Genomic DNA, 21,025 nt, shown 5'->3' on the forward strand with positions numbered 1-21,025 from the left:
AAGGCTTGTGTCGCGTAAGTTTCGTCGGTACGAAGTTACGGAAAATTAATTAACACACGGAGACGTAACAATATCCAGTACAGGTGTGCTATACTATGAACACAGCAAACTGTTCATGCATGTTTGAAGTGGTTAAGAAGTATGTAGTTCTGGCTCATTGATTGTGATATTTATCGATTATGATAATTACTTATTAGCAACCACAGAGTTGTACACACAAAAAACTGTGTATACAAATGTGTAAGACTGTGATACATATGATACATGTTTATTTCAAACATTTATGGATTTTGCTATTTAATAATTTGTTTTAAAAGAGAATGTTTTTGTTGAACTTGGATAATTGCTGATTTACCTTTAAAGTCTTGATGATAACATTTAAATCTCAATAAGTTTGTCTCTTGTATTAATACATAAGTCCTAGTTGTTATCCTTTATCTACATGATAATAATCCACCTTAGTCAATTGTCATTGTTTTTCTGTGGTAAAAATTTGTTGGCTAATATTTATTTATTAGTGACAGATATAATGTAAACTAAAATTAGATTTAGTTTAAGAAGTTAATGGCACATTTCTGGTCAGTACAGCCACTGCTTAGACACATATATAACATTGTATGCACAAACCAGTATAAAAACCTGTTGAGGCATATGTATGGTCAACTTTCTAATGTTCCAAGTTGGGAAAGAGTTTATTGAGAATACATTATACACACAAATTGTATTAATCAATTCTCTTAAAATCATTCACATCCATACATTTACTTTATTTTGAAAGCCTTTTGTGTCATTAATAAATTGCCTTTCATGAATAATTAGAATTTTATGGGAAGCTTATTTTCAGTCTTTTCTCTACAAGATTGCATATATTTGTCATAATTATGTATATATAAGTAACTTATTCTTTTTGCTTAGTTATTTTTGAATTTATAATAATTGTACAGATATTTTAATCAAGGTTCATGCATGTACTTATAGTAAACTAAAACTGATGTATTATTCCAGTCATCAAACAGAGAATGCAGATGTTCAGTAGTCCTTACAGAAGCTGTCTTGATTGTATAATGAGGATATGGCAGAAAGAAGGTTTATGGGCATTCTATCGTAGTTATTCAACTCAGTTGACTATGAACATTCCTTTTCAAAGTATGCACTTTATGACCTAAGATTTCATGCAAGACTTAACAAATGATGAACGGTTATACAATCCAAAGGCCCATGTGGTATCAGGGGCTGTTGCTGGAGGCTTTTCTGCTGCTGTGACTACACCTCTAGATGTGTGCAAGACTTTACTGAACACGCAGGAATGTGAAACTCTTCACTTGACCAAGCAATCCCATATCAATGGCTTGTTCAATGCTGCTATGACTGTATACAAGTTTCATGAACTCAGAGGATATTTCCAAGGTTTACAAGCTAGAGTGGTTTCACAAATGCCTTCAACAGTATGGTCATGGTCAGTATATGAGTTCTTCAAGTATGTGCTTTGGTGCCAACACTCACTGACTGATCAAAGCCATGAACACTCAAATCCAACATATATACAAGAGGACCTCTTACCTTCAGCAGCAGTGAATGTGGCTCCAACACATATAGGATAGGTAGGGAAACATTAGTTCTTAAACTTAATTGAGTATTGTTAACTAAAAGGTTATCCTGAGGTATAGATTAACATATATATCTGCGTATTTTAAAAAAAAACACAGACTTATTACATTAAGCCAAATTATCACTGAAATTGGGTGAATAGTGAAATTGTATTCTTTTGTATCTTTATTTAGATTAATATTTGGACTCATAAATGTTTTTTAGTGCAGTTGTTATGTTAATTTTTATGAAATGTATTTGAATTGTCTTTTATACTGTATACCTATGCAGTTTAAATTTGGCTCTGTTTTGGATTGTATCAAGAGGTAAACAAGGACATGGGAAACTAATACAAAGTTTTATTAGGAAAATCAACTCTTAGGCAAACTATTATGTATTTCACTCTGTGTCATAACCCCAAAATGAAACTTTTCCTGATGGTACTTTAGAGTTAAGCCAATGTGTATGTTTGTGTGTTTGTATACATGATGATGATGTATATCATGTACTAAACAATCTACTTTGCCACCAAATAGCATATTTAAGCTTATTTTAAAACAATGTGGTTGTGCATAATATTATTAAGACTTGTTAATGTATAAAAATGCATTACATATTTATATGTTTTTAAAGTGTTTCAACTATCTTTAATTTCATTGGTATGTGAAGGGATGTTGGTTTATATTAAGATTGTTAATGTATTGTTACGTCTCCGTGTGTTAATTGATTTTTCCGTAACTTCGTTCCAACGAAACTTTAACGACACAAGTCTTTACTTAATAAAACTGGTTTATTCTTTCCGAATATAACTCTGCGATACACTCAACTTCAACAATCACGTTAAAACAAACGCTAATCAACGAACGTCAACAATACTTCCGACTGCAGTTCAGTTACTCAATATCTATCTACACATTACATTCCCCTCTTTTATACAAGTTCTTACTAGAAATAGGTTACGCTGGTAAACAATCGACAAAGTACATGATAGTTCTAGAAACGTTGCGTCACGGCGGTCATGTGACTGCTGACGCAACAATATGTTTCTGGGATCTTCCGTCTTGGAGATATGGCAGTCAAATTTTCTTTTCTATGTGGTTTTTTTCCTAGCCTGCCTCATAAAAAGATGCGTACGCGTGCACATACATGAATAAGTAATAATACCTAGGTGCACACATTCGGGGTCCACTTAGTATGTGTGCAAAATTTCAGGTTTCTAGGTTCTTTCCTATTGAAGTTATGGCAGTCTCTCACACACACACGCACCCTTTTATTATTATAGATAACTACCTGAATTATGATCAGCCCCAAATGATGTTATGAAACTATCTTTATCATTTAAAAAAATACTTTTTTTTCAAAAATGGCTTTTCATTTACTTTAATGTTGCTTTTCATAGTTTGTAATTATATTCACTAAAAAAGTATTATTCTGACTATAATACAAGACTGCATATTGCATGAAAGTAAGTTCCTGCAAAAAAATAACATCCATTTTTCTCGCATTCTTTTCCTTATTTTTTAAATCCTCAGTATCCAAAGTGAACATTTCCTCAAAGCTCAGTTAAGTAGATCAAACAGGCAGAATTTTACTAATACTCAATTATTATACCTCATAGTAATATCAGTAGCTTGTATGGACATGACATGCACATTGTATTGTATATTTTAAGGTTTGGTTTGAATTTCGCGCAAAGCTACACGAGGGCTATCTGCGTTAGCCGTTCCTAATTTAGCAGTGAAAGACTAGAGGGAAGGCAGCTAGTCGTCACCACACACCGCCAACCTTTGGGTTACTCTTTTACCAACAAATAGTGGGATTGACCGTCACATTTTAACACCTCCACAGTTGAAAGGGCGAGCATGTTTGGTGGTACGGAGATTCGAACCCGCGACCCTCAGATTGCGAGTCGAGCGTCCTAATCACCTAGCCATGTGATGGCGTATTTCTGTTTAAAATTTTCAACTCATATAACTCTTATTTCTTTCACATCAACCACATTTTGTGGGTGAAGTTTAATACTAAAAATGTTATTATCCCCAGTAACCAATTAATGTCATAAACATATTAACTCCACAAATCCCTGAAAATTTAGCGGATAATGTACTTTCATCTTGGAGTATTCGATAAACACAACGCTAAGATTTTTTTTTTCATTTTGTCGATATTTTCCTTTAAATAAAAGCATTTTTTTAGGTTAAAGGCCGTGTTTTTATAAATTGTCTAAAGTAGATTATTCCGATTTACTAATGTAAAAAGTGAAAGATATAAAATTTAAAAGTCATAGTCATTTCTCTACATTGTAATTGTCTGATAAAGCTGTGTGCACAGTGTACATCAATTAATTAAGTAGAATATTCGTTTCATGCATTTGACAATTGTCCTTCTAGAATGATTTTTTATACCAAGATGGAAGTAACTTGCTATTTTGTATAATTTATGTAAATAATACTCTGTTCAAACTAACTGGAACCTGGTATGGTATGATAGTCAGGACGTTCAACTCGCAATATATGTGTGAGTCGTGGGTTCGAAACCCGTCGCCGTATATACTCGCACTTTCGGCCGTGAGGTTGCTATAATGTGACGGTCAATCCCACTATTCGTTGGTAAAGAGTAACCCAACAATTGGCGGTGGCTAGTTTCTTTCCTTCTAGTCTGTCACTTTAAAATCAGGGACGGCGAACGCTGTTAACCCTCGAGTAGCTTTGCACGAAATTCGACAAACAACCAAAGTAGCCACCGAAAACACACTTAAAAATAATATTTAATTGATGGCATATATCCTTTTAGTTCATCCAGTTGCTAGCCGATTGTTGCTCAGTGCTAGAGTTACGAGCTGTGGATCGAAAGATCCAAGGCTAGAGCCCGAGATATACCAGTGAATACGCTCCGCACTTTCAGGGTGAACACTTTATAAAAGTGACAGCCAATCCTGTTATTCGTCTATAGTAGCTGCGTCGAGGAGGGGTGGGGGGTATTATGTAGTTACCTTCCATCTGGTAAAAGTTTCTAAATTAAGGACGGCTATAATTGACCTTTTAGCCTTTGTGTCGCATAAGGTCATAAATTGTCGTTCAAGTTGAAAATACGAAATGTCAGTCAGTAGCCTTATTACAACAGTGGTTAAAATTCTCTTGTATTATATTATTGTACCTACTAGTTTCGTATTAAATGAATCTGAAGCTACATTTATTTTGCTGTTGTTGTTTAATAACATTTTGAGAAACTTGTGATCTGTAAAACGTTTTCTGTAATTGCTATTTAGTTGCTTTTTTGGGCTTCACTTACGACCATGTTTTAGTTGAAAACTGCAAGACAGTTGTAACTAGAGCAACTTAAAAATAAAACTTTAAGAACAATACTGGAAGGTGTAAACAAAGTTAGGATTTTTGGGCTTTCTAGTGTCTTCTTGGTGCTGGACTTATAAATTGCTTTTCTAGCTTGAATCTGAATTCCATTCAACAGACTAAATGTTATCTTCCTGCATTATTATTATTCAGAGTGCTTTTATCATGTTTAGAATGACACAAACTAATAACGTTTCCACGGTCATCCTGACGAAGTTAATTTCATTTATTCATGTTTTAAATAATATAGGAAACAAAATCGGTGCACGTTTTTCTGGCAGCTCGTTATTCCTCAAATTTATAATTCGTCTCTATATGTTGAAAACATTTGATGGCATGAGAACTGAGGTAAACGGAGTTGCTTTAACTTTTTAACATAGGCTTCAAAAATGAAATAAGAAAGAACTTCGGTCGCTTATATACACAGTAAGATCATCACATATTATAATAATGAAATTTGAAAAGGAATATTAGTGCAGCACTCTTGACTCCTGGAAGATCCTCAAAATAGTATGATAAACTCATAATTTGGTTCTTTGATATTTGTTACTTTGTCTATTAATCTGACTACAAAGCATTGTTTTCACCCATAAAACAAACTTCAGCCTTATGTGAATTTCCATAGGATAGTCTTTTTAACATTTTGAAACCATTATTTGCATCAAAAAATAACTTACAATTAACTGTTCTAATAATTTCAGGATTTCATTTACGTGAGTTGTCTATTAACATTCTTGATGAATTCCAGCCCGATAGCTAATTAAATGTTTTCTTATAGGTCACTATATCTACTTTGTTTCAGTCTGTTGAGCATATATTCACCTTCAATTATATTTAAGTGACGTGGAAATGAACCCATTATCTTCGGCAAGAAAACTTAGCAAGGTGTCTTACATACTCTGATCTAATGACATTTTTTATTACTCGTTTTAAAACAGCTAGCAAATGCAGACGTCGTTGCTTGACTATTAATGGTTAATTATTATTTGTTTATTTCTTGTGACAGAATGCTCGTCAGGTCTTTCTATACTGACTTTCAAGATAGGAACATCTTTATTTATCCTCTCATTATTTTATTTGATGAATATTCTCGGACTAGACAATATTTTCCGTCCACAGTATTTTGTAAACATGATCAAATCTAATACACGTTCTTCAAAGATGAAAGTAGTCTCGTAAATTTTATATTTCCAGAAGTTATTACTATCATGAATGATCTCGAGAGATAAATGAATTTCTAAGCAGTGAGAGTGTAATACTTGGAGCAATCAGTTTAATACTCAGAACAGCACTATGACGACTGAAATAGATTTTTGCTATGGTTTTTACCGTTAGTTCTTCTCACTATCTCTTAAAGACTGGATATGGACGCCTACATTTTCTGTAATGTACAACGGTATTCATCCATATCTCTCACTACTGTTATCCACATAACTCTCTCTCTCTCTCTCACTACTGTTATCCACATTTCTCACTACTCGTATTCACATCTCTCGTTATCGTCATCCACACTTCTCACTACTGTCATCCATATTTCTCTTTTCTGTCAAACACACCTCTCTCTATGTGTTATCAACATCTCTTACCTGTTACCCACATCTCTCTCTCCTGTTAAACACATCTCTTACGACTGTCACCCACATCTTTATCTCTCTCAACTGTTATCCACATCTCTCTACTGTTATCCACATATCTCACTACTGTTATTAACATATCTCTCTACTGTCATCCACATCTCTCTACCGTTATCCACATATATCACAACTGTCATCCACATATCTCTCTACTGTTATCCACAATTCTAAGATTCATTTCTTTCCTGTTACTTTGGATAGCAATACGTCTGTTATCTGAAACAGTACATATTTATATCTTTTAACCATTTTATTTATCTTGTTTCGGTCGAAAGAGTGTTGGTTTTAGCAGAAAATAGGTCCATACATATTCAAATTAGCATATAAATTTCGAGTTAACACGAAAAATGTGAGGTAAGTATAGCAGTTTTTCATTGTAATTACTTTAAGTTTACTCAACGCATGAGCCGTGTAAGCTAGTGTCTATGTGTTAACAGACATGAACCATGACAATACTACTACTGATATACTTGATATTAGGAGAGAGCAGTATACAAAAATAGGAATCAACCATACGAATACCGTTTTTTTTCTCTCTCGTCAATACTTAATAAAGACGGTTTAATACATAGCTAATACATACATACATATATATATATATATATATGTATATACCTTCATACAAAAATTATTTAATGTAAATATTTTCGGCCATGTGTTGCTTAAAGTTAGAATTCAATGTTGCGGATAGGAAGATCATAGGTTCGAGTCCGCTATACGTCAAGGAACACTTGAAGCTGTGGGTGCTTTGTGAAAGTCAATGTCGTTATTCACTTAAGAGTTGTAAGATGTTACTGATTGGTTTACTTTCCTCTGGAGAACAGTTAGAAATAATGGAGGACTAGGTATGAATATTGGAGTCCATAGCATAAGTTGGAGTCCATAGCATAAGTTGGAGTCCATAGCATAAGTTGGAGTCCATAGCATAAGTTGCCCTTCAGATTGAAAATACCCTATAATCTAAACATTCAACTTACCTTTCTTCAAAAGTAAGGTTTATCTACAAATTCAACTAATCTTCATATGAAAATACGATATATCTAATAATCTAAATCAAAATCATTCAAAAGGTGTTATTGTGAAGTTCACAGAAATATTGAAATACTTACATTAAGTTATATATAGCTTATTAGAAGATTCACGTTCTTTTCTTACACAAAAATACACCTCATCTAATACACTTGCCTTACTTTTACACACGCTTTTATCTTTATTTTTAACGAAACATGATTACATTCAACTGAACCATTTACTATCTACTAAAAGGCATTAATTTACTTCACTTAACAAAATATTTTGCTCAGGACCATCTAGAGGGAGGCATCTGGGGCAAAATGCCCCAGACCCTAATTCAGAAAGATTCCTACGATGTAAATTATTGTTTAATAAATATTAAAAATATAGAAAAGTGAGCCAGGAAAAAAATGTTGGTAAAAGAAAAAACATGAATCGTATTAAATAAGGCACCCAAAAATATACAACATTTTTTTAAACTATCAGTGAGGTATCAGCTCACTGGTACTTTTCTCTTGAGTTTTATAAATTTATCGTCGTTTGACGTGACAAAAAGCGCCATGGTAACTGGATTAACCATAGTTTACATGCTAATTAATTAACTAACTTTCAAAACAATTTCATACAATATACTTAAGGCCATGTAATATATATGTATATATAGATAGATAAGATTCTTTTGGACGTGACTCCATATTTTAAGTTTCTAACAAATAACTGCATTATCCTCTATCTTCCAAAGTCATGTTTTGCATATATATACGTTACAGAATGGTGGTTCTCTACAGAAATTCAATATAGTATTTGACTTATAATAAAATCGTAAAAATATTTTTAAGAGACGATACTGACGTTTCGAGACCAGTTGTTATCGCTGATACATTAATTCGAAGTGCAAACATACGTTTCCTCCTACTCAGATCTTGTGCCATGTTTTGCTGATTTTGCTTCATATTTCATTGTATCTGTATTCTTCAATGCCTATCTGTTTCACATTTTCTTATTGGACATTTCCATCCAATCATTCCTCAGTTTAAGCGTAAAATCTAACTTATTGGAAGTCCTTGAATGCGCATGCTCTGTTATCAAACTCGCCGTAAATGTTTTGCGCATCTTAGTAGGATTTAGTGATATCTAAACTATATAAAACCCTGATTCTTATGTTGAGAAGTGCAGATGAGAGTAGCAGTAGGTGACAAGAGCAGATAGTCATTTTCTCAGAGGAAGAACCCAACGGGTAAAGTCAACAGTTTCATTCCGGTATTTATATACACTTTTTATATAACTCTAATTCATCTTAACGTATCATTTAACGAATCTGTAATGTCATAACAAACGAAAAATAACAGAAAACGCAAAACACTGTTTAGAACTGAAGGTTTAATTGTTTCAACATTAAATTTGCATTAAAGTTTTTCCATGATATTTTAATGGCTTATGATTTCTCTAGAAAAATTGAAACAGAGCTATACAGAATATTAACTACGAATCTGCTTTTTATTTGTAAAATAATAGTCTGTAAGAGGCCAGAGTATTTTTTAGGACGCCTAATTTGATTTTTTTAATTTATCAAATAGTTTGTTTCAAACCTGGCATAAAGGTTAAGCTTTGTGTATATATAAATATATATAACCAGGTTCCGTAGGGGAAAATTGTTATCTTTTAATTACTTCTTACTTTTCATTCATAATTTGATTTGCTATAGCATTATGTTCAGCGCTGAAGGGGTCAAAACTATAATTCAGACTATAACATATTCTAACAGGTGATTTGCGTTTTAAACTGCACCATTTTAAGGTGTCGCTAAAAAGATATTACTCCTTTAGAGTTTGCAGTAGTTGGATAAGACCATAAGTTTGCAAATACGTTGGTATTCATCACATTATTCTAAATACCAGCTCAACAATCAACAAGCTTATTTTGTATACTTGTCCACTACCATCAGTTATGTTTAAAACGGTCGTTTGTTGATGTTTATAATTCAAACTCCATTACTGTTAGGACCATTAAATGTTCTTCTCTTGATGTTTGTAATTCAAACTTCAATTATTGTTGAGCCATCAAATAAGTAACAAGAAATTGTGGTTAATACTTTGCCGTCGTGTATGTAAACAACATTTTACTGTGTTATTAATGCTTGAACAGAATCTTAAGATCTAACTAAAAGTTATTGGATTGTTTATTTTATATTGTAAAATGTTAAGGGTGAAAGTGTGTCACAAAAAATCACTTACTATAATTGAGATTTTTTTCTTAGTTTAATGTGGTAGTGAATCATTTGTAGCTAAAAGATATAACAGAAATTATATCTCTCAGTAATATAACCATTTAACATTTTCTTTCGCTGTTTAATCACACGTTTGAAATTTTTAACTCCAGATTATCTACAGAAAAGTATGAATAACACTACGTATTTTTATTAAATTGCTGTATAAATTTAACAAGCGAGCGTATAATCTATTCTCTGCGATTCCCGCCTACTGAATTTTTAATTAACAAGTAACAATTAGAGGAAAGGTAATGTTTCAACCATTTATTTTGAAACTATTTTGCATTCTTGAATCTCTTAATGCAATGAATTCCGAACTCAATACTTGCAAGATAGTAAAAATGTTCTTCGGGACTGGCGTGATGAAAAAGCCAGTTAGTTTTCTCATACTTCAATAAATACTCTGGGGTACTAAACATTTTTTTGATATTTTTCCGAATTCACTGTCTGCTTGTAAAGGTAGATTTCGTTTATTTTCATTTCACCACAGTTACTTGACAATTCACGCATGCCCATTAGGGGAAATTTCAATGCTCGTCTAAGCACTAAATAAAATTGTATTCATAACATATCGATAAATCATGGTGTGCTTGATGGGATTATGATCTGGATCTGTGAATATAGTAATGCATCATATGCAATGTCAAACTTAACTTTTCAATGTTGCTCATAAAACATGAGCAAATTTTTGTAGCGGAAAATATTGCAAACAGCGAGATTACCCAATTGATGAAAGCAAGAAAGTGAGAACAGTATATTCATTTAACTATACTCATTACTGAGTTGTTTTTTTTTAGTTTTGATCTAAGAAGGTAAGTTGCTTGGATCGGAAATTAATATTTACTGTACACTTCAGTCTAGTGAAGAAAAGTCTTTAAAGTTTATTTCTCAGCTACTATAATTTAAGACTAGAGATATTTATTATAAATAAGAATGTATATGAAAGAATTGATAATATTTGCTTTATTTTGATATTTATATATCTAAATATTGCTAAGAACAAATATACAAATTTACAAGTGGCAACTTGTGTAAGCTATTAAAAGGGCGATTAGAGATTATTATGGTATTCTAAATTTGTATTAAAAACTAAATTACTTATTGATTAAATACATATTAATGAAAACAATTTGGTGTACTAGTTACCCAGATATTTTTAATTTAATTTAATTAGATTCTACACTATAGTCAATAATGATCACAATATTATATATAATGCAAATCACTTGGGGAACTTAAAATAATTAATGGTTATATTTCATTGACCCATTAGCTTAATATCTTCACATTTTTCGACATTTTCGGATGTAATTAGATTATTAATTATATTAATTATTAACTATAATTATGTTCAGCTTCCAAGTCTACTCTATTCTGAACGTTTAAGAAAATACAGATGTGAACTAAATAGTATAAACTCGAATTCTAATAGCATGTCGATATTTTAAGCACTAATATTCATAACAAGTAATTAAATACCTCTTGAAGATGATTATTATTAATTTGAATAAGGTCAGTTTATTAAGTGTTCAAGCTTTAAAGTGAAAGATTAAATTGATCCTGTCTTAGACACGATAGCAAAATTATGAATAATTATTCTGGTTATCCTTTACTTACTATCTAACGCAGACGCCATACTTCAGTTAGGATGAGATTGTTGGTTACCAACAACATCCTGCTGAATATTAAAAATACCTTATGTGAATAATATAGATATTACTGGCAATAGTATTTGGTTGAAGTTTTATAAAAAAAAAAAAAAAAAGGTCACAACTTAATTTTTCTGAATGGTCTAGACATGGTCATCATTTTGATGCGATTAAAGACATTCAAAAGTCGTTAGGTTTTGTTATATACAGAAACGTGTTTCGTTATAAAAATCGTTTTGTTAATATATATACAACACATGAAGTGCATGAAGATAACAATAAATGTCAAAGTGTGGGAAAATATCCCACTTAATAATACTCGTGTAATACTATTCGTAAAATGTTTATTTCAATTTCGAAAATTGTTATGTATTTTAGATCCTAATATCTAAAAATTTCCAATGTCAGTACTTCCTTTGATATAGTAAATTATCAACGTTATAATATTTTAGTGTTTGTTTCATTTCCATTTCTATCAGCACTAAATCGTAATATAAAGTTTAGTCCATGATTTTTTTTTTCAATGATTGGAATTATGTGATAGAGGCCTTGGCTAAATACTTCGCTCGTGTCGGCGTCTTTATTTATATAAAACGACTTCTATTTTCGGCATACTTTGATTGCTGACCAGTCTCAGAGTGAGAAATTTAATGAAGTAGTTGTCTTGTTTTTATCTGTTTTTTAAAGCATTTTTTCCCAAAATTTTCTCATACTATACTTTCAGACGCTGAAATAAAAGATGAGGACAACAATCTGGCTTGCTTTTATTTCTGTTCTTTACCTTACTCTGCCAGCCACGACATCAAAGCCAACTCTAATGTCATCACAACTGAAAAAAATAGCTCGGCTAGTCATCCCTTACGTCAACAAGGTCCGCGGCTATGCAATACTACGACCAGGTACAGCTGAGTTTACGGTTCGCACTAGCGATTCGACTGGTCAAACCGGCGTTAAACAAGACGATGACGATAATGAAGTCCTACCTGATGCAGGCATTACAGACTTCGAAGATGGAGACTTGGACGATTTGCATGCCCCTCATCGCAGGTTTGATGACTATGGCCACATGAGGTTTGGAAGGAGTGGCCCCGCCAAAAAATTTGATGACTATGGTCACATGAGATTTGGAAAATGATATGTGGCACACATATTTTCTGTCAATGAAATATTAAAGTAACTAATACTGAAGCAGTTTATACATATTTGAGGAGCATGTATACGTATACAGAAATAAAGAAATATATCATATACTAATAAATGATAATCAAATATATTAAATAATGGGCATTTTGTGTTCTTAGTGATCTCTTGTGGCTTTAGTCCTGGGAAATAATTACCTAAATGTATTAATTACTAAATATTGGAGTATATTTCCCTGTACTTTTCAAAATGCAGGTTCTAAATCTATGTAGACCTTAAAGTAATGATACGTTTCATAACATTTTTACCGTCACGGGAAACTGACACTTATGTTTAGAAATGTCTCACATATCAAGAAATACAACAAGACTTTCAAATCAGTAGCACTTAATATGCTTCAGGAACTATGACTGAAGCAAATTTTCCCATACTGAGGTGTGTTGTTGGTTGTTTGTTTACTGTTAAGCACAAAGCTACACAATGGGCTATCTGTGCTCTGCCCACCACGGGTATCGAAACCCGGATTCTAGCGTTGTAAGTCCGCAGACATACCGCTGTGCCACTGGGGGCATGGAGTTGTTGGTTGTTTGTTTATTGTTTAGCACAAAGCAACACAATGAATTATCTATGTTGTGCTCTCCACAGGTATCGAAATCTAAAGTTTGGTATTGTAAACATATAGACTTATCGCTGTGCCACTTAAGTGCTGGAGTGTTTAGAAATGAGTTAATTTAGTGTTCAAAAAAGTTGAAATATTCGACACACTGAACTGTATTTTCATAAACACACTTGCATGAAAGATGAATTTAATCAGTGTACTTCACAAGCAGGTTTATTACTTTGGTTTATCATGTGAAAGGGTGAGAAATGGGATAGATCTAACAGAGATAGTCATCTTTCGATGTTATGTTTTCAAATAGGCTTTCATTTATAAAATCTTAGGTAGATAATTATACATTAGAAAGGTTTGTTTTCGAATACTCAGGGACTATTTGCGCTATATAAAAGTCTCTAATTTTGAAATAATAGGCTACTTTCCCTCTAAACTAGCACACACCGCCAACTCTTGTGCTACTCTTATCGCTCGACTCTACTAGAGAGGATCGCACTCATTGTTTGAAACAATAAGGAAAGTTTAGTTTAATATTTTTAGACAATTACGCCATTTTTTTCGCAAATTCAATTACTATTATTCATATTTATTTATTTAAAGCTAAAGTGAACAAAATACCAAAATAAAGATTATAAAATGCCTTATAATAAGTATTGCCGTGCAATTCATAATTACAGAAACACTTTTTTTACAAAAATTATTATTATGGGTCCTTTAAAAATATTGTTAGTATAAAGTAACACCTTAAAATGATCTTTAGTTCAAGAAACAAAACTGATATGACATTCCGCCATTATCAACTTTTCCTGGTAGGATGATGGTGTTGTTTTCTTGTTACAAAGCTACCCAATGGACTATTAGCGTTCTTTCCATTCCAGGGAATCGAGCTCCGAAGTTGTGCGTTGTAAGTTTGAAGATTTATCGCTGATCCACCAGCGGACTTCCTATTAGGAAGCAAGGAAGATGTAGTAATAGGTTTTTCATCTGTGTAGGAAGTATTTCAATGTGTAAAATATGTACAACTAGTTGTTTCATAGCGTGAAAAATAAGATTCATGTCATCATAGTTTAAGAACAATTTTACAAAATGAATATAGGATTGTTTAGATAAATGAAATTCAAAAGGTTTATGTGATTGCAAGCATATTGAACACGTAGATAGTTTCTTAAACATCCCACAGAGGGCGCTAGTACCAATTAAATTTGCAAATCAGTAAGTCTATTCACGTTTGTCTCCTGGTGGGACAGTGATAAGTTTACGGACTTGGTGCGACTTACTACGCTAAAATCTGGAGTTCGATTCTCAAGTGGCTTTGTTCACCCACAAAATATAATTAGAAATAAGAAATATGTTTAAGAATTTCCTTTATTTGATAAATTGCAGTGCTTTAATATCACAAAAAACTAATATTTTAAAAACCTTTTCAGTTTTAACTTAATAATATACATAGTTTTGATATAAAAAATCAGTAGCTCAACGGTAAGCTTAATGCCTTATAACGTTAAATTCGGGGTTTAATTTCTGCAGTGGGTATGCATAGATATCCCATTGTGTTTTTATGTGCTAACAACAAACCAGCTATAGTAAGAAATACATAAATGATATATAGCATTATACCATAAAGTATAATCCAGACAGTTATCAGAAACGAAAGATAGGTGGACATAAAATTATGGTGTATAAAACAATCAGATCTAGCATAACAAGTTTTTTATTTGTTTGCATTTTTCCCAAAGGTATTCGAGGGCTATTTGCTCTAGTTGTCCCTATTTTAGAAATTATAAACTAGAAGGAAGGCAACTAGTCAACAACAGCCACCTCCAACTCTTGGGCTACTGTTTACCAATAAAGAATGGAATTGACCGTCAAATTATAACATCCTCACAGCAAAAAGAGCGATCATTTTGTATTGTAATTTGAACCCACGATCTGCAAATTGTGAATAGAGTATCCTAATCATCAGGCCATGCCAGACCCTAGTGAAACAAGAATCAGTGTCACTGTAAGTTAGTATAAGGTTCATCGACTGTAAAATTATGTGTTGAATTCTTAGAATTATGTTAGACTAGGAAAACCTTTTCGGGTTGGTTAAATCCTTTGTTAATCTTTAATAAAATATCATTCATGTCAATAAGGAAACGAAGCTACTTATAGGAGATCAAATCACTTGAAATAAAATCTTGGCCATATATTTCATCAAACAAACCTCCTTAAACTTATATGACAATCTCATGTGTAATACTATTTATGGTCAACCTCTAAGGGTGTAGAATATGGTTGTATTTTTACTAATAACCAATTCACTGTGTGTTGGAGCACCGAATGATACGCGTGGTTAATGGTATTGTTACGACGAATTGTATATGATAAGGAACTAGCGTGTTGCCACAGGTGCGAGCCATGGTACCACGAGCTACATAATACCACTTAGCATCTAGTTTTTTGGTTCTCGGCGATTTCTCGTCTGCACGACAACGCAATATCGTCATAGACTTCTGGTGGTGGAGAAATAAAAAAAAATCTTAAAAGAAATATTCATATAGTGAAACTGCTAAATAATTTAGAATCAACGGACACAACGTCCTGTAGTGTGTTTAGGAAAGCAACGGTCTTCAAAACCACGCCCTAATTCAATCATACCAACGTATTCATCTACGATTGAAGACTATGGTTATGAAAGAAAACCCTCCGACCCAGAAAGCTTGGCATGTTTTCTTATACTATTAGTAAAATAATAAACACACATTTGAATTTAATGAATATTTACAAGCCAAACGCTCCCAATCTTAAAATCAACAGTTTTTTTTCATAAGAAAGATGATCGAATAAATTGAAATTTTAGCATCCAATTCGTTTATGTACCTGTGAAGTCCTCCAATTTAGACCCAATTATTTTTCATGTTTTTGATCTGTTTAAATGTGGCTTGGAAACTGATATACACGTACTGTGAAGAGCCTGTGGAAAACTTGTTAGTATGTATGATTGACTTCTTCAACTGGGCTTGACATGGCCTGATAGCTAAAGCCCTGGATTCACACACAACCTGCGGTCGGATGGATCGACATCCGCTCGCCCTTTCAGCCGCGAGAGTGTTATAATATATAAATGATTCCTGCTATTTGTTGGTAAAGACTAACCAGAAAGTTGGCGGTGGGTCCTAGCTGCTTTTTCTCTAGCTTATCACTTCAGAATTAGGGACAAATAGTGCAGAAAGCCTTCTAATAGCTATGCGCGAAAATTCAACAAACTTCGCTGAACTTCGCAGAAGCTTACTACAATAGAAATTTCAGTACGGGCTTCTGATCGTGCATGATTGTACACCTCTGTGAAGAAGATATTTTCAAGAACAATACGAGAGTTGGAACATTGTTTTCATAAAATACGATTAATCTTGGTTCATTCTAAATTTAAAATGTACGACTTCATCTTTATCAGTTATGTTACACTTTTAGTAAACTAACAGAAGTGGTTCCAACTTATAACACTGTTAGAGATCTAAAAGAGGGTATTAAACCTAAGAAAAATCTAGTGATTAACTATAAGTACCATTAGTAACTATGAGGAAGTTTCGACTTGAGAAATTCATTTGATCTAAAATACAATTTTCCATTAACGAAAACGTTAGCCATAAAAAAAAAACATTTTCCACTTCAACACAGACATTTGAAATATAATAATATTTTCACTTTAGCACAGACCTTAAAAATAAAAAAAAATTCCATTTCATTAATCTAAGAAAGTGTTTTCTATGAAATTTCAAAGTTTCTAGTGCAAACTGAAGAGTTGTATTTGTTGTTTAAAAGATCAATAAAACACGCCCTATTACTCCAGAAAACATGATCGGTTTTATTTAAGCCAACGTTTCAATCTTTACGGCATCATCGGGGTAAACAAGACACTTGCTAAATGATTTAGGCTTATACAAAATACTTTAAAATAATTTGAGTCGACGTAATAGGGTGGATTTCACGCGTAAATATATAAACATAATTGTTGTACAATTATATTGTTGTACATTGTGAAATTGAAAGTACATGCAAACAGACATAATTATGCTACTTTGAAGCATACATAAAATACGTTATTATATTAATTAAATATAAACAGTTATAATTAAAAATGTCAGGATGATATTTTGTTTAACTGCGGTCTATTCTCTGAAATTAATAGGGCTTCGTAGCATTTTCTATCTAAAACTGTGTCAGTGAGTAAGAATTTTTACTGTTACGGGACAGTCATTATTAATTACACTGTGTTTGTCAAGAAAATGCTCAGCCACATCACATAGTTCACTGTCTAATGTCCGTAGAGTTCGAAGGTGTTCATTTATTTCTCATATGCATACAGAACCAGAACGTTTGAATGTTATACTATGTACTACATTCATGTGGTTACAGTTTCCTCTTAAACCTGATTTACAACCTGCACATTTGTCTGCGGGTTTATTACATGTTTTGAATTTAAAGATTGATCTTACTAACATATTATTCAAAGCTCTACCTGGTTTCTCTATAACTCTGTTGCCAAGTCCTGGTTGTCTGCGCGCCTGTCTAATACGATCTGAAATCTTAAAACTAATGTATGACGTAACAAAATGCGCGTGAAATTGCTGTTGTTTTTTCATATGGTAATGTTTCTGCACTGTTGTGATGCACTCAACGTTCATAGCTTCGTAAAGTCTTACCAGTAAACATTTTTGAATATTCATTAATGTTTAATTTATGTACAAGTTTTTGCATAGCTGTAGATTTATCTTCATAAGTTATATAAGTCTTATTAATACGGTTTTGTTGTTCGATAATAGTGGGTGATACGTGATACGTGTGATAATGATTTTTCACAAGGCTTATGATACATTTCTGCTACAAGTTTACTATCTTTTTAACTGAATATCAAGGAACAACAAGATATTTGATTCTTAGGATTGTCTAATAGTAGATTTTATAGTAGGATGGAAGCTATTGAGAAAATCATAGAAAAGTAGCATATTCCAAAGATATCATCATTATATGTGATCCATACGTCTGATTTCTTAGGCGTTTCCTTATACCAGTGTTGTAAAGCTTGCCTTTCTACCATATACACGTAAACAATGGAAAATGTTACAGCTACACTATTACTTATAGCAACAGGCAGATAACTTGTGACAGTAGGTCTCATTAAACCGATAATAAATGTTTTTCAACACCAAATTAAGCGCGTCTTTAATTTGTTGAATAGTTTATCCCGCTAAATCTACACTGTCTTTTATGATTCTCTATGAATTGCATGACCAAAATCGACCTCTTTATCAATAGGGATGGGAGAGTTCAATGACTCAACTTCCAGAAATATAATGGGATCAGAATTGATAACGTTACTAGCAATATGGAAAGTTTTAAGAAATTCTTGGGTGCTTTTTAAATGTGTAGGAATAAATCCAAACAATTTTAAAAGAACTATATCATAAGCCTTGGGAAAAACCAGTGTTTTAACTAACCACAAGAATGTAGTATATAGTTAGGCATGCAAAGTTTGTGGTTCTGTATACATTGGACAGGCAGAACTATTAGGGATATAATTAATGAAACTTTTGAGCTCTGCACACATTAGACAGTAAAGCCAGTGATGTGGCTGAAGATTTTCTTGACAAATACAGTGTGATTAATATTGACTGTCCCGTAACAGTAAAAATTCTTACTCACTGACACAGTTTTAGATAGAAAATGCTACGAAGCCCTATTAATTCCAGAGAATAGACCGCAGTTAAACAAAACATCATCCTGACATTTTTAATTATAACTGTTTATATTTAATTAATATAATAACGTATTTTATGTGTGCTTTAAAGTAGCACAATTATGTCTGTTTACATGTACTTTCAATTTCACAATGTAGAACAATATAATTGTACAACAATTATGTTTATATATTTACGCGTGAAATCCACCCTATTACGTCGACTCAAATTATTTTAAAGTATTTTGTATAAGCCTAAATCATTTAGCAAGTGTCTTGTTTGCTCCGATGGAGCCGTAATGGAGAAATGTTGGCTTGAATATAGCGTTTACTACTTTGAAACATTAATATTAAGAGAAACTCAATTTTAGTGGTCAATGATCAACATTTCTGGTGCTCTAAGACAAAGTAACGTTTTTTATTACATTTTGCGTGACAAATGATACTAATTATTTTGAGAGGTAGGATGGACTATTAAATTTAATAACATCTTAATCATAACAGAAAAACGTGTTCCTTCTTCAAACACCCTTTCCGATCTAAGTACAATTGTTCTACTTCAGAGCTTCTTAGTGACTTAAATGAAAATGTTTCACTCAAAAACCACAGCTGAGTAATATACGTGAAGATTTTCTTTAAAAATTACTCAATTGCTGGATTCTTTCAATGAAAAGTGTCCGATACTTTCAGAAGGAATTATCGTGTTTAAAGCAACTCGTAAAACTTACTGTAAGGTATGCACTTTATTTCCATGAATTAAGTAAATGAAATATTCAAGAAATGACCAAAAGAATTATTTTTATTGTGAAACATGACGGTATCTAACTAATGATACTTAACTCCTAAATACACAATTAGTTCTTCCATCTTGCTATTTTTTTTTTTTTTTTACTAAAATAAATGGAGTGAAACATTTTGTTTGTGTATACTTTTCAGAAAGATGTATTGGTATTATAAATCTGAACGGAATTTTATGCAACACATACACTCATCGGCCAGACCAGAGGCCAGAAGAAAGGAAAGCAATCAGTAGTGCCAGTTGAATATGTGCCTATTCTTAACTGAATCGTGAGATTAACTCTTGCAGAAATAATTCCTCCACAGATGAATTGTTTGTTTGTTTATTTTTAATTATGCACAAAGCTACACAAGGGCTATCTGTGCTCTGCCCACCACGGGTATCAAAACCCGGTTTCTAGCGTTGTAAGTCCGCTGTGCCACTGGGGGCCCACAGATGAAAGTGGGAAGCGTTTTCAGCAATAAATCGTGGCTCAAACCCTAAACCTTCTGATCCTCATGTCGGCAAACTAACTGCTACGCTACCCCTAGCTTAGAGATAAAAAAAATTCTGACTTAATGTTATTTTAGTTTTGTATCTGTTTCAAAGGCTTATCGTGTATGAATATATTGTTATAATAAGTTTCTATATACATTTGTCTGAAAAAAATGTGGTAAATATTTGGTTTTTCAGGGTGTCTATCTTTTTATCAGTTAGCAGTTGTGGCACGTTATTTGCACATTGTAAAAATAGGTAAACGTAGCTGGCTTTCCAAGAACATTTTCACGTACATGTATATGATCAGTTTTCGGTGAACGATCTTTCAAACAAACATGTTGAATGTTATAAATGTGAAAATTGTCTCAACAAAAATTTATTGTCTTAATATTATGTATAGCACGTCACGCTCAAGACATTAAATACAGCGTGAAATCGCAAAAAAAATATAAATGTTTTCAAGTGTAACTTCCAGATAAGTAATTATTTAGAAATCATTTGTCGTAAAAACACCATGACTGTAAAAACTTATGTTACGTATGACAATTTCAGATAGTCTGAAACCGAGCTAAATGATAACTTGAATTTTGTAGTTAAGTAAATGCTGATATATCTCCAATTTATGATATTTGCCAACAAGATTGATACACATAGTTTTCTTTTTTTTAATACAAATATATTTTAATACACAAACAATAATACAATTTACAATAACAGTTATTACAAATATTTATTACAAACAATCATTTATATACAAAAGTTTCACAAACTTAC

The 21,025-nt window shown here is 32.5% G+C and overlaps 1 protein-coding gene and 1 pseudogene across 2 annotated transcripts; both read left to right on the forward strand.

The window, feature by feature from the left end:
* The window catches only part of LOC106462985, a 79,368-nt pseudogene extending 77,026 nt beyond the window's left edge, over nucleotides 1-2,342 (forward strand).
* A 6,420-nt stretch (nucleotides 2,343-8,762) lies between these two features.
* LOC111086652 lies at nucleotides 8,763-12,744 on the forward strand. 2 transcript variants are annotated; one of them, XM_022390387.1, is made up of 2 exons: nucleotides 8,763-8,845; nucleotides 12,228-12,744. In XM_022390387.1, exon 2 carries the CDS (start codon nucleotides 12,243-12,245, stop codon nucleotides 12,636-12,638), a length of 396 nt encoding a protein of 131 aa, XP_022246095.1. In that variant the 5' UTR covers nucleotides 8,763-8,845; nucleotides 12,228-12,242; the 3' UTR covers nucleotides 12,639-12,744. The 2 variants fall into 2 exon arrangements, with proteins under 2 accessions (XP_022246095.1, XP_022246096.1); XM_022390388.1 differs by having other exon boundaries at nucleotides 8,771-8,822.
* Nucleotides 12,745-21,025: the final 8,281 nt, after the last annotated feature.

This window comes from Limulus polyphemus, unplaced genomic scaffold, assembly GCF_000517525.1.
Source record: "Limulus polyphemus unplaced genomic scaffold, Limulus_polyphemus-2.1.2 Scaffold1294, whole genome shotgun sequence".
NCBI lineage: Eukaryota > Metazoa > Arthropoda > Merostomata > Xiphosura > Limulidae > Limulus > Limulus polyphemus.